The sequence below is a fragment of the Schistocerca piceifrons genome, chromosome 1 (assembly GCF_021461385.2).
Source record: "Schistocerca piceifrons isolate TAMUIC-IGC-003096 chromosome 1, iqSchPice1.1, whole genome shotgun sequence".
In the NCBI taxonomy this organism is placed as follows: Eukaryota; Metazoa; Arthropoda; class Insecta; order Orthoptera; family Acrididae; genus Schistocerca; species Schistocerca piceifrons.
In genome coordinates this window covers 1,062,961,872-1,062,975,540 of record NC_060138.1, presented here as the reverse complement: position 1 = coordinate 1,062,975,540, position 13,669 = coordinate 1,062,961,872, and the positions used below count along the sequence as shown (strand labels likewise).

General features: G+C 36.6%; 1 protein-coding gene across 1 annotated transcript in view; it reads right to left on the bottom strand.

The window, feature by feature from the left end:
• Positions 1-1,023: 1,023 nt before the first annotated feature.
• Positions 1,024-13,669, bottom strand: part of LOC124777598 (sodium-dependent dopamine transporter) — a 360,017-nt gene continuing 347,371 nt past the window's right edge. Inside the window, exons 14-15 of the mRNA XM_047253064.1 lie at positions 3,081-3,197; positions 1,024-2,853 (exon numbers count right to left, since the gene is read on the bottom strand). Coding sequence (XP_047109020.1) covers positions 3,081-3,197 — 117 coding nt within the window. The 3' untranslated portion in view covers positions 1,024-2,853. The remainder of the gene's footprint in view (positions 2,854-3,080; positions 3,198-13,669) is intronic.

Genomic DNA, 13,669 nt, shown 5'->3' with positions numbered 1-13,669 from the left:
CCCTGCCCCACAGCTACCAGACACTGCACCTGTTGGCTTTCTAGTCCCTGCATACTCTGCCAGAAGCTGTTCTTCTCTCGCCATGCCTGTACATCACTATCCCTCCCCCTTCCCCACCCATCCAGATTGCTGCTTCCATTCTGTGTGACAGCTGCATTCTGCTCCAAACTGCTGGAGGCGATGGTCATTTGTGCGTGAGGTGTGCTTGCTGGTGTGAATGAATGAATGTGTGTGTGTGTTTCTCTTTCTGGTGAAGGCTGTGACCAAAATCTGATGTGTAAGTGTCTTTTAGCTGTGCCTCTCTGCAACTTAACATGTAGTCTTTACAGTAGGAAGCAGTTTATCTTGTTCTTACATTGTTAAATCCATTTTTTTTTTTTTTAGATGACCCATCTTGTAGATGGTAGATGATCCATTTCAAGCAGTTGTTTTATTTAAAACAATGAGAACTACCACAATGTGATCAGTCAGCATCATCACCACCATCGTCAACATCAAGTTATATGTTTTCAAATGATTTGCCAACATGTGTTTCTGTGTTGGTAGATTTCCTCCCTCAACACAGTATCCCACGTCTCTCATTCCTATGTGTTCTTTAGTTGGCCCCCACCACTTCTTTGTAGGAAGTCCATCTGGTCTGCATCCTGCCATGCTCTTTTTAGTGATCATTAAATACATAAAATGGTAAGTACTTCCTTGCATGCTCTTTACAGTGGTTTTGCTGGGTATGTAGTTAGATGCAGATATGTCATGTCAGCCATTACCAGTATTAGTTATGGCTCCACATTTTTCACTTCACAGCACTGTTGGAAGTACCGCAAGTTATGACACCAGAACACTTTTAAGAAGTGCCCATATGTGCAGTGGGTCAGGATGTTAAATAATATAAGTAAAAAATGAGAAGGTCATGGTAAAAATTTCTTTAAATAAATCTTTTTTATTGTTTGTTAATAAAAAGTTTCACATACTTGTTACTAAAAACATAAGCAATAATTAAAAATTAACAACAATAAAAGTGATCATGACATTTATTTTTCAACATAGGTAGTTGAATGTTGATTCTCCATCAACAATGAATGGAATGGTAGTACATTAGTGTTTTACATTGTGCCTGTGTAAATGATTAAAAATCATAGACAGCAGATAATTATTACACCCTGTACTTCCAGCAGTGAACCAGAGTGACAAAAAATATGTGGAACATTAATTTGTATTTTTTCTTTATTTACAAAACATGTTACATCTTCCAATAATTTATTGAATACTATTCACAGAAAAATGCCAACTAATAGAACGTTAAAAGCTCATTAAACAAATTTTACACACTGTAACATCTTTTTGTACAATTTATTGCTCCCTGTACAGCTTTATCTATTACATATATTGTTTCTATACTATTGGTTGTATGGTGTGATGGGTATTTCTCAAAATACCTGTTTCTCCGAGCAATTCCATTGTAAAATACTGCATGTAAAACATCAGTCTAAATAAAAATATTGTACTTATAACTTCTTAACTAATAGTATAGCCACATCATTGCAAAAAATATAACTACTACTTGCCTTACAAGCATTTGAGATATCAAATAAGTTAATCCTGCTGGTATTACAGTCTCTTTTGGTTGATAATCTATTCTACAGCATTTAACTACCAACTTCACAACAACATCTAATGTTTGCTTTACATATTTCCTTTTCTTGTACATATTTATACAAACTATGTACATATTAATTTCTTCCATTGCACCATAATAAACTGTATCAAATTTGAGAACAAGTGTTGCAAGTAAACACATTCAAAAATATCCAATGGCTGTTCTGGCTATTTTTGAACTGCACAGGCATTTTTTGTTATAAAAAATTAGCATTTATTTTGTCACTCTATGTTATTTTACATGAAAACACACACTGTTTACATTTTGTTAAAAAATTAGCCTTTTACATTCTGTACAACTACAATAACAGCACACTTACAGTAACTTGATTATAATACTGTGGTGTCATTTTTGTTTCTAAAATTATACCTACTAACAGCAATGGTATATTGTGCACTAAAATATCATCTTCCAATCTCTATTATGCTACTGTTTTAAAGTTACCTAACTGTTTGGCAAGACCTAAAGTTTGTACATCACATTTATTTTTATACTGGTTAGTACACACATAATATTTTCCTTTGTTACACTCATATTTAAAGATCTTTCCACACCAATATATTTAATTACAGCAGATAAATTGTTTTTCTACAAAGTACTCACTGTTTGACTATCTTTGGTTCTCAGATCTTTATTGAGTCTCTATAACTATCAATAGTTACTGGCTACATTTTTACTAACTGGCAAGATAGTGTAAATCTGGCAATTATATAATACTTATTTTGCTATAAACTTTACACCACAAAATGTTTACAGCATTATGTATGGGAGATAAACTACTGGACATCACAACCATTTATGGGTTTATTATACTTGTAAGAACTAGATAAAAGACAAAAGTACTCTTTTGTAAGTGTCTTTAATACACTGCTAACAACCTTGCTATATTGTTGAATATGAGATATGAGATAATCTGATTGATAGCATATTTGATTTGAATGAATGCTGATTTCAACATACTAAATTTCCTCAAAGTTCTGACTCAAATAAAATGTTATGCAAACGACTGGAAGCCAGTAACAGAAGTATTCAAAGCTATGACAGATCACAGATTTTAGATGTAAAAGTGCATTAGAGCATGTTAAATGAGTTTTAGTTGAGGGTTGTAACATTTACATGAATGCAGTGAAAGTGAAATACAGTATTTTTCATATAACTTCCAAAGATATTGGTCAGTTTTGTGTTGTTTGCTTATGACACTACTGGAAATAATCAGTATCTTTTATAGATCATGGACATTATACGTATAACCTGTAAACTAGGGTCTACTTTAATGGTCATGTTGGAGCAATTTCAGTATTTAAGACTGTAGTAACATCACATAAATTCAGTGATAAATATTTAAGAAGCCATTTTTAATGTACATTATGTATAAACTATGATTAGTGGCCATTTTTTCTATATTGTATGAAACTGCTCTACTTACTTAGACATTTTCAGCAACAGGGCTTGATGTGAGCCTTACTTGTGTAGGATCACTCTGTATGCCATTGACTGCCATCCTCTGCTGATCTCGCCATGGAGTTGTCAGGAATTTCAGTCTCTGGAACAAGCGGTCAAATTTATTTTGTTCAGTATTCACTAAGCCTTCCAATAGGAGCTCATTATATTTCCATATACTTGTAAGAGTAAAACAATTTGTTAACATTCATGAAAAAAAGTTAGATAAATAATGCAGCAGTTACAACAGACATACATTCATCACAGTTTGTGGACATCCTAAGAACAATAAATTCATATCACAATAGCTTACTGGGCAGTTTTGATGTCATTTCACACTTCACCAGGGTTCATCCACAAGAAACTTTGTCTTTATTGAAGCAACAATTTTAACATCATATGTTAAACTTCCTCAAGTCACTGCTTAATGATGACATACTTCCTTCATGTTGGAATGACTATAAGCAAGTTCATGGGGCTCAAAATTGGCTCGCTCACCTGTATTACCTGCCATGGTGAACTTAATATATTGAGAAATTTGGAGAAGCCTGTTAGTAAAAATTATAGAATCCTTGTTGCAGAACTGACAATTCTATGTCACCCTAGTAGGCAACAGAAGTCTCTGGAGAATGTAGAAAAGTGGCCTTGCTCAGGGAAGTGTTCTAGCCCCCAATCGTGTTCAACATGCACACAAATAATCAGCCAGTACCCAAATATATAAGACATTTTCTCTATACTGATGATTGGGTATCATAGAGCAAGGAAGAACCTTTGAGGAAGTAGATGTAAAGTTTAGGAGAATACCCTAGTACCCATGTCAACATATTATGATGACAACTCTCTCAAACCAAATTGAACTAAAAACAAAAGTTTGCACTTTTCACCTGCACCCAAGCCTAGCAAATAAAAAGCTGCACATTGACTGAATGGGTCTACCCTTGAGCACACAGACCAGCTGACATATCTTGGAGTGACTCTTGACAGGTCCCTCACACACAAACATCACTGCGAAAAACCTGAAGTAAGGTAGCTGCAAGGATCAATATCCTTTGAAAGTTAACTGGTAGTAAGTAGGGTGCCAAATCTATTGTGCTTAAAACTACCACTTTGGCTCTTTGCTTTTCCACAGTTGAGTACTCGTGTCCTGTCTGGTCTAGATCGGCACATGCAAAGTAGATCAACATAAGCCTTCATGAAATCTCTAGGCTAGTTACAGGAAGCATGAGACCCACTCCACTGGAAAAGACCTACCAAGCTTCAGGTTTCAGCAGTCACAAATTGCGTGAACATACTGGGCAATTCAAAACGACATTTGATGAGCACCATTCACTACACATCAACCTTTACGGATTAAAAAGACTAAAATCGAGATAGTGTGGAGTCTATTAGAACCTGATAATAAGTGTGACTGAAATACTAAACATGGAACATCATCTAACATGCCAAAATTGTCCTGTACATTGCTCTCTAGACCAGCTCTGGCTAAGCAAACCTGAAGCTTGTGACCTAGCCCAGCACTAGGCAAAAAAATTGACAGCTCCAGACACAAAAAAGCGAAGTAAAGTAAACTGAAGAAATCACACTAAAGTGAGTGTCATGCGCACCAAAGCATTTCACCAGATGCATAGACACTATGTTAACGATATGTGAACTTTTTAGGGAGAATCTTGACAAATTCGTCAACCATCTAAATACTGTGCATTCATAAAAACATCACATTCACTATGGAGTTGAAGAAGAACAATTGCCAATCTTTTCTGGATGCCCACATGCAGAAGAAACCTGCTGCCACTTTGGGACTTGGGATACACAGAAAATTTACTTATAAGGAAGTATATTTGCCAACAATGAGATGACATTCTCCAGGGCATTGATTTTCATGTAAACAATTTCTGATATGCAGAACGAGGAATATGCATAATGAGGACAACCTTTAGATGGAGCTGGATTGTCTGGAAAAAGATGTTTTCCTCAAACAGATATAGACGGGAAGTCACTAAGAAGACTCAGAGCATTGAGACATTAAGGCAAGAGTAAAAAAAAGAGACCAGAGAATTGCATACCTACCACATGCTGGAATAGGCTCTGTCTAACTGTTCTTCCTACTCCACAAGAACCATCTGTAAAATTAACAGATCTTTTGTACAGTGTGAAAGATACTCTAAGGTTCAAACATTTGAGATCTATTGCATTCCTTACAAATGCAGCAAGTTTTACAGGGGACAGAGATAGCACTATGTCTCTGTATATTGCACTGAATGTAAGACTTGATCAGGTAAGTAAATTGGCACTGGCTGAGCACAACTTAATTGAGGAAAGACAAATCTGATTTCAAGAAGACATCTTATCTATTCAGAGAGTGGTTCCTGAAACAGTATTATTAAGGAGCCATTCAAAATAAGTATGACTTCAAATCTCATGAACATGGTAGATGTTTTATCCTCAGTGCAGCTTGGCAACAGTGTATTGGAAGCAGTATGATTGGAATGGTAACATTCTGGATTTAATTGGTAACTGCTAGACAGCATGCACATGTTGCTTCCCAAGTAGAACAGACACCAGCATTTCACCAGAAGTGGGAAGGAGAGTATAGGTCCTAAAAAATTTCGCAGTTATTATGGAGACTGCCGTGGCAAAGAAATACAAGAAGATTTTATTGTACATAAGATATGTGTTCACATTGATTTAGAAGACTATGAAATGGGTTTTAGAAGAAATGATAGAGGGAAACTTAATTTCTATAAAGAGAAATGTGTCTAAAATGAAACTATGATACAAGAGAGCAGCAGATACAGGAGATAGACTATCCTTAGCAGAATATGAGAATATTTTGGGAACTTGTTACACACCATGCACTTTGTTCTAATCACGTAACAGGCCTCAGGTTACACAAATCACTTTAGTTGTTGCCTACTTCCTTTTCTCTCCTCATATTCCTCCTTCCTGTTTCTGACATTTTCTTTCCATTTCAACTTCTTTACTGTTTATATTGTTGTCTTTTGTGTCCTTTGACTTTTTTTCCTCCATCATTTTTTCTGCTTTCCTTTTTTCTGTAGACGCTTAATTTTGTGTAATCTATGCTTCCAGATTCAGTCTGCTGTTACTGTATTTCTGGTTTGTTGATTGCCACTCTTAATTAACTTTTTGGGATTCCAAATCTTGTCTTCTACTAGCATTTAACTACTTATTGCACTCCTGTCTTATCCCTTTATAGTTCTGCATAGTGTGTTCACAAACTCCTGCCTTTTTTCTCCAAGTTCCTCCTTTCATATTTCAGATGAATGAATCTCTGAATGCAAAAGCTAACTTTTTTATCTGTGCCTACTTCCATGTTTAACTCATAAGATTTACAAGATGTCAAAACTGATCCATCATTTTCCCAAAAATGAACAAGTTTTAGAGGCTGCAAATCCATATATCTGTAGCAGTACTTATGGGCAAAGGAACAGATAAAACTTAAGAACTGACTTTTGGTTTGTCAGTTTGTAATGTTTGATCAAGGGGATACATGGAAAATTGGAAATCCTTTGAATAATAATAATAATAATTTTTACTTGCATCATAATTACAGCCTTGGACACCAAATTAAAAAAGATGTTAATAAAATAATACAACAATGTAATAGAATATGTTAAAAACAGCACATTAGATATTCTAGCTGAGATTCTGTAAATAGATATTTGCTACCACTAGTATAAGCCATATACTAAAAAGTCCATATTTATTGCAAATTAGGGTTTACAGTAGCATCTCCCCTCCTCCCTCCACAAGGAAGCATGTAGTTATACCATATGCCAATTGAAATGGCCAATAGAGGTGGGTGGGCAAAAATTAAAAGATACTAGAAAGGAATAGTAATATTTCAGAGTGAATGTGGAATAATGGAAAGAGACTGAGGCAGACACAAGTAACATGAGAGCAATGGCATATGGTCAGAGCCATCTGCTGCGGAGAGTATGCTAAATAGGAGAGTGCCAGTGCTTTGAACCATCTGCCTGGTAGCTGAGCTAATGTACAAGAGAATGAAATTCATTTATATCTCTCTCCAGACAGATGCAGAAGGCAGTCGCTTGACCTCTCCTCCATGCCTCCTGATTGGTTATTCAAAGGATGCTGGGCTATGCTGCATCTTAGAGGTAGGTGAGCTTCTTGTGTATCTAGAAATGTGGAAAATTCTGAAGTGACAGGTGTCCTGTGCTTCTCTCAACACTGTGTAATGACAGTGATAGAGAAGATGAATGTCAGGGATTACTGAATAGTATCGTTTTTATGCAGGGTTAACATGGAAAACGGAACAAAAGCGAACTGGTGCTTTTCATTTATTATGGAAAAAGGGAGTTGCAACATATGTAAAAATTGGACATAGAGTTAAAAACACTGGAAAAAGCAGTTTCTGTGCAGATCAGAACCCAGAAGCATGTGCTTGTGAGTTGTTATTGCACACAGATTCATTGCTGAGCTGTCTGTCAGGCAAGATGGATCAGTTAGTAGCTTGTGGAGATTTCCATGTAGATTTCTTAAAAGATTCTGACAGGAGAAATGAATTGGAATCATTATTTGGCTGGTTCAGTCTGATTTGAGTAGTGCATTTTCCTACTTGTGTAGAGCAATGTATCATTACCTTGACTGATAAAATTCTTATAGACAGGGCTCAGGCTGAAACAGTTAATATGTATCCAATTGTTACTGGACTGACTGATCAGGGTGTGCAATTAACGGAAATGAACAGAACAGCATCTTGAAGGTATGAGGCATGCTCATACAAAGCACTGAGGCTTTCTACTGATAAGTGGTTCAGTTGAAGAAGCAAGAGAATATATCAAAAATGTCCTTCCACAAAAGTTTAAGCAACTAGAAGAAGCGCCAACATCATCCACCAAAATTAATAGGATCATAAAGTTCCCAAAATAAAAGTTTCTGTCGTGTTTATGGAATAAAACAGAATTCTGAAGAGTGATTGTAATGTACTGAAATTGTACTCTGTACTTATCACTGGTTTCTGGAACTTTTGAAGTTGATCATGCCTTTTCTCCAGGGAGCATTGTAGTAGCGGTCACATGCCATGTTGGTGTGTGCAGAAGATTCATTGTTGAGCTCCTACAAGGAGCAGTCATGCACAGCCACAACACAGATAAGCAATATGTAGAAATTGGTAGAAAGTATAATTAAGATTGGAAAGTTGTATAAAGTTGTACATCTGGTTCATAGGAGAAAAGTGTTTGAGTAATCCAGTCATTTCATGGAAAAGCTCATGATGTTAGTTGTGAGCTTTATGGTTGAAACAGTAATGTGTTTGTGGATCAGTAATTTTCGTGGAGAAACATGTAGATGATAGAACAAAAATGAAAAGGCTTCTCAAATAAATGATTAAGTGTTTAATCAATGTGGAAATGCAGCATAGGAGTGGTTACTTCAGTGTGAATGTGAAACAAGAATAATTGTTAATGTGATATTGGATGAGCTTAGGCATTGTTTGGGAAGTGTGTTACATGCTAAAGTGACAATAAAACAGAGTAATATGACTTGCACTGTTGATATTTTAAAGTGATATTTTCCAATTTTCAACTATATGAGTATGATACCATATCATAATGAAATAAAAACTGTGCTGGAGAAACAAATGATCAGTCATTAGTAGCCCCAGAAGAAGGCCACATTAACCGATGCTGAAACGTTGGTTTCTCCAGTATAGTTTATTTACTTTATGATGTGGTATGATACTCAGAAAACTTTTAAGGCAATTGACTATGGCCATGGAAGCCTATGCAGTTATAAATACTTTAACATTTGGAAAGTGTTCATACTAGGCACATGACCAGGTTCATTTTGTAACAAAGCATATTCTCTATATAAAGCTTCCATACTCAAGTCTGGTAGAACCTTTACAAGACCCAAATAATAATCGCTTTAGTATGAACAAATTTACTTTACTTAGCACATCACAATTTGGATTCCAGAACAACTGCTTGATAGAGGATGCTATTTATACATTCAGTCCCTAAACATTATATGGCTTATATAATAAAGTACCCCAGTTAGTATTTTTTTTGTTTTCTTTTGAATGCATTAGATAGCGTAGAAGTTTTATAGGTTTGATGGCTTTACAAACAACTGGTTTGAATCATACTTAACAAACAGAATGCAAAATGTTGCATGGAATAATTAAAAAAATGTTGTAAGAGGATAAATTTTAGTGACTGGGGAGAAATCACAATGGGAGTCCCATGGGTTCAAATTTGAGTCCATTCCTATTCCATATATGTGTGAGAATGACCTTCCACTTAACATTTATCAAGCAGAAGTGGTAGTTTTTGTAGATGATGTTGGTGTTGTAATTAACTACATCAGAGATAAAGTAACAGAAAATGATCAAGTGGTTCTTTAACTGACTCTCCCTAAATTTTGAGAAAACTCACTATATTAAGTTCTGTACAACAAATGAGTCATATTACATGGAGGTATGTCATGGCAGTCGGCATATTACATGAACTTAGACTGCCTGAGGGGGAGGAGCAGTGCAGGGGAACAATTCTGGCCTCCATCTCACATAGCTGCCAGCTTATACACACATTCTGTGCATCTACAAAAGCAGAACTGACATAACAGTCATTGGGATCAATGTTCATCTCTTGTGTGGTTAGTGTTGCACTCGAAATGTTCTATGCACCATGAGTACTCTGTTCACTCAAAAAAAGACATCATGTATGATTGCAAATAGGACTTGCACTCTAGGTGTACAAACTTAATTACGTATGCAGATAATTTCATGTAGCTCAGTGGTCTCATGCAAGTATTTTTATTGGATGCCAATTTTGCAACTTGTGTGACCCTAACCTAACCCAATTACGCAACTGGGGAAAGTGGACCTGCAGTTTGATGTGGAATCCAAATCACGTGTTGTTCCTGGTGGCTCCTCGCACTGTTGAAAGGTGAAGGCTGGGTTAAAATTAAGACTGAAAAATCCATGGTCTGGCCAAGATTTTCTCCCACTTTCCCTGTTTTTTTGCAATCTCTTTGTTGTTTTTTATTTCCCTGTTATTGTTGTCAGAATTTGGTCTGGGCAGACATCACATGACATCCCTTCAAGTTTATCACTGAATAATTCATGCAGCTTTTGTTATTACGGAGGGCACCCAGCACACTGTCCACATATGCTCAGCTACAGTGTCAGCGATGTTCGACTTTTGGCAAATGAGTTTGCGAGTATCAAAGTACGTAACTTATGTGGCCATAACTTTTGACTGCATTGGCTTTGAAGCTTAAGTTACTTACACTGCTGAGGGGCCTTGATAGTTTACATAAATTTCTATTTTATACCTCTACCAGTTCCCAAGAAAAAGGGGTCTTTGTAGATAGACAACAAATGGTAAAAAACATTTTTTATGTGATGCAGTCACAGATGAACAATTTTGGACTTTTACCCTTTATTTGTATTGAAAAACCTTGCATCAAATTTCATGATTCTAGGTCAATGGGAAGTATCCTATACATTTTGATCAGTGAGTTTGCAAATATCGAAGTGTGTGACATAAATGGCCGTATCTTTTGATTAGATTGACTTAGAAGCTTAAATCTTTTACAGCGCTGAGGGACCATAGACTTTACTATGTGATATAAATTTCAACTTGATACTTCAATCCGTTCCTTACAGCAAGGTGTGTTGTCAGGTGGACAGGCAGGAAAAAGGGAAAACAAAAGGATCCTATAAGGGTTCTGTTTTTACTGACTGAGGTTCGGAACCTTTAAAAATGAGAAATCCGCAACACAAAAAATCTGGAGTACACAAAGCGTGTGGTAGTGGTTAAGCAGCAGTTGTTTGCTGTGGTTGGCAGTGGTAGTGCAGCCCTATCCTTTACTGTTATCCCACACAACCATAGTTCAAAACACCCCCCATCTAAAACTGCCACAATATAATGTCCACACAAAACCAACAGTTGTTGATGCACATGAATGTGTGAGTGAGTAAACAGGGTAGTATGCTCAAAATTTTGATGAAAACTTGAACTGGAAGAAGTGTATTACTGAGTTGATCAAATAATGAAGCTCACAGACTTTTGATCTTAATATAATTGCTAGTCTTCCAAACAAACAAATTAAGCTCCTAACATATTTTGCATATTTTCACTCAGTAATGCATTTGCATTATGGAATAATTTTCTATAGAAACTCATCACGTAAAAAGAAACTGTTGATTGCACAAAAGCAAGCAGTGAGAATGATATGGGATGTTTACCTGCAACCATCTTGCAGGCACCTCTTCAAGGAGTCAGGCATTTTAGCTACACCTTCACCAAATACATACATATATATTTGCTAATAAAATTTATCATAAATAATCCATCACCAATAGTGAAGAGTTGTGATGTCCAAGAAAAATTACCTTTATTGCTGATTATTAAAGCTATCATTGGCTCGGAGACAAGTTTAATATAGGTAAAAAATAACCATTTGTCTAACATGTAGCACAATAGTTCAAACCCTGTTGTCATTGTTGTTGTGTTCTTCAGTCCAAAGACTGGTTTGATGCAGCTCTACATGCTGCTCTATCCTCTGCAAACTTCTTCATCTCCCAGTACCTACTGCAACCTACATCCTTCTGAATCTGCTTAGTGTATTCATTTCTTGATCTTCCTCTGTTATTATTACCCTCCACGCTGCCCTCCAATACTAAATTGGTGATCCCTTGATGCCTCAGAACATGTCCTACCAGCCGATCCATTCTTCTAGTCAAGTTGTGCCACAAATTTCTATTCCCCCCAATTCTATTCAGTACCTCCTCACTAGTTATGTGATCTACCCATGTAATCTTCAGCATTCATCTGTAGCACCACATTTTGACAGCTTCTATTCTCTTCTTGTCCAAACCACTTATCGTCCATGTTTCACTTCCATACATGGCTACACTCCATACAAATACTTTCAGAAACAACTACCTGACACTTAAATCTATACTTGATGTTAACAAATTTTTCTTCTTCAGAAACGCTTTCCTTGCCATTGCCAGTCTACATTTTATATCCTCTCTATTTCGACCATCATCAGTTATTTTGCTCCCCAAATAGCAAAACTCCTTTACTACTTTAAGTGTCTCATTTCCTAATCTAATTCCCTCAGCATCACCCAACTTAATTTGACTACATTCCATGATCCTCGTTTTGCTTTTGTTGATGTTCATCTTATATCCTCCTTTCAAGACACTGTCCATTCCGTTCAACTGCTCTTCCAGGTCCTTGCTGTCTCTGACAGAATTACAATGTCATCGGCGAACCTCAAAGTTTTTATTTCTTCTCCATGGATTTTAATACCTACTTCAAATTTTTCTTTTCATTCCTTTACTGCTTGCTCAATATACTGATTGAATAACATCAGGGAGAGGCTACAAATTGTAAATAGCCTTTCGCTCCCTGTATTTTACCCCTGCCCCTACAGAATTTGAAAGAGAGTATTCCAGTCAACATTGTCAAAAGCTTTCTCTAAGTCTATAAATGCTAGAAACGTAGGTTTGCCTTTCCTTAATCTTTCTTCTAAGATAAGGCGTAAGGTCAGTATTGCCTCACGTGTCCCAACATTTCTACGGAATCCAAACTGATCTTTCCCGAAGTCAACATCTACCACTTTTTCCATTCGTCTGTAAAGAATTCGCGTTAGTATTTTGCAGCCGTGACTTATTAAACTGATAGTTCGGTAATTTTCACATCTGTCAACACGTGCTTTCTTTGGGATTGTAATTATTATATTCTGCTTGAAGTCTGAGGGTATTTTGCCTGTCTCATACATGTTGCTCACCAGATGGTAGAGTTTTGTCAGGACTGGCTCTCCCAAGGCCGTCAGTAGTTCCAATGGAATGTTGTCTACTCCGGGGGCCTTGTTTCGACTCAGGTCTTTCAGTGCTCTGTCAAACTCTTCACGCAGTATCGTATCTCCCATTTCATCTCCATCTACATCCTCTTCCATTTCCATAATATTGTCCTCAAGTACATCGCCCTTGTATAGACCCTCTATATACTCCTTCCACATTTCTGCTTTCCCTTCTTTGCTTAGAACTGGGTTTCCATCTGAGCTCTTGATATTCATGAAAGTGGTTCTCTTTTCTCCAAAGGTCTCTTTAATTTTCCTGTAGGCAGTATCTATCTGTGAGATAAGACTCTACATCCTTACATTAGTCCTCTAGCCATCCCTGCTTAGCCATTTTGCACTTCCTGTCGATCTCATTTTTGAGACGTTTGTTTTCCTTTTTACCTGCTTCATTTACTGCATTTTTATATTTTCTCCTTTCATCAATTAAATTCAGTATTTCTTCTGTTACCCAAGGATTTCTACCAGCTCTCGTCTTTTTACCTACTTGGTCATCTGCTGCCTTCACTATTTCATCCCTCAAAGCTACCCATTCTTCTTCTACTGTATTTCTTTCCCCCATTCCTGTCAGTTATTCCGTTATGCTCTCCCTGAAACTCTCTACAATCTCTGGTTCTTTCAGTTTATCCAGGTCCCATCTCCTTAAATTCCCACCTTTTTGCAGTTTCTTCAGTTTTACTCTACAGTTCATAACCAATAGATTGTGGTCAGTGTCCACAT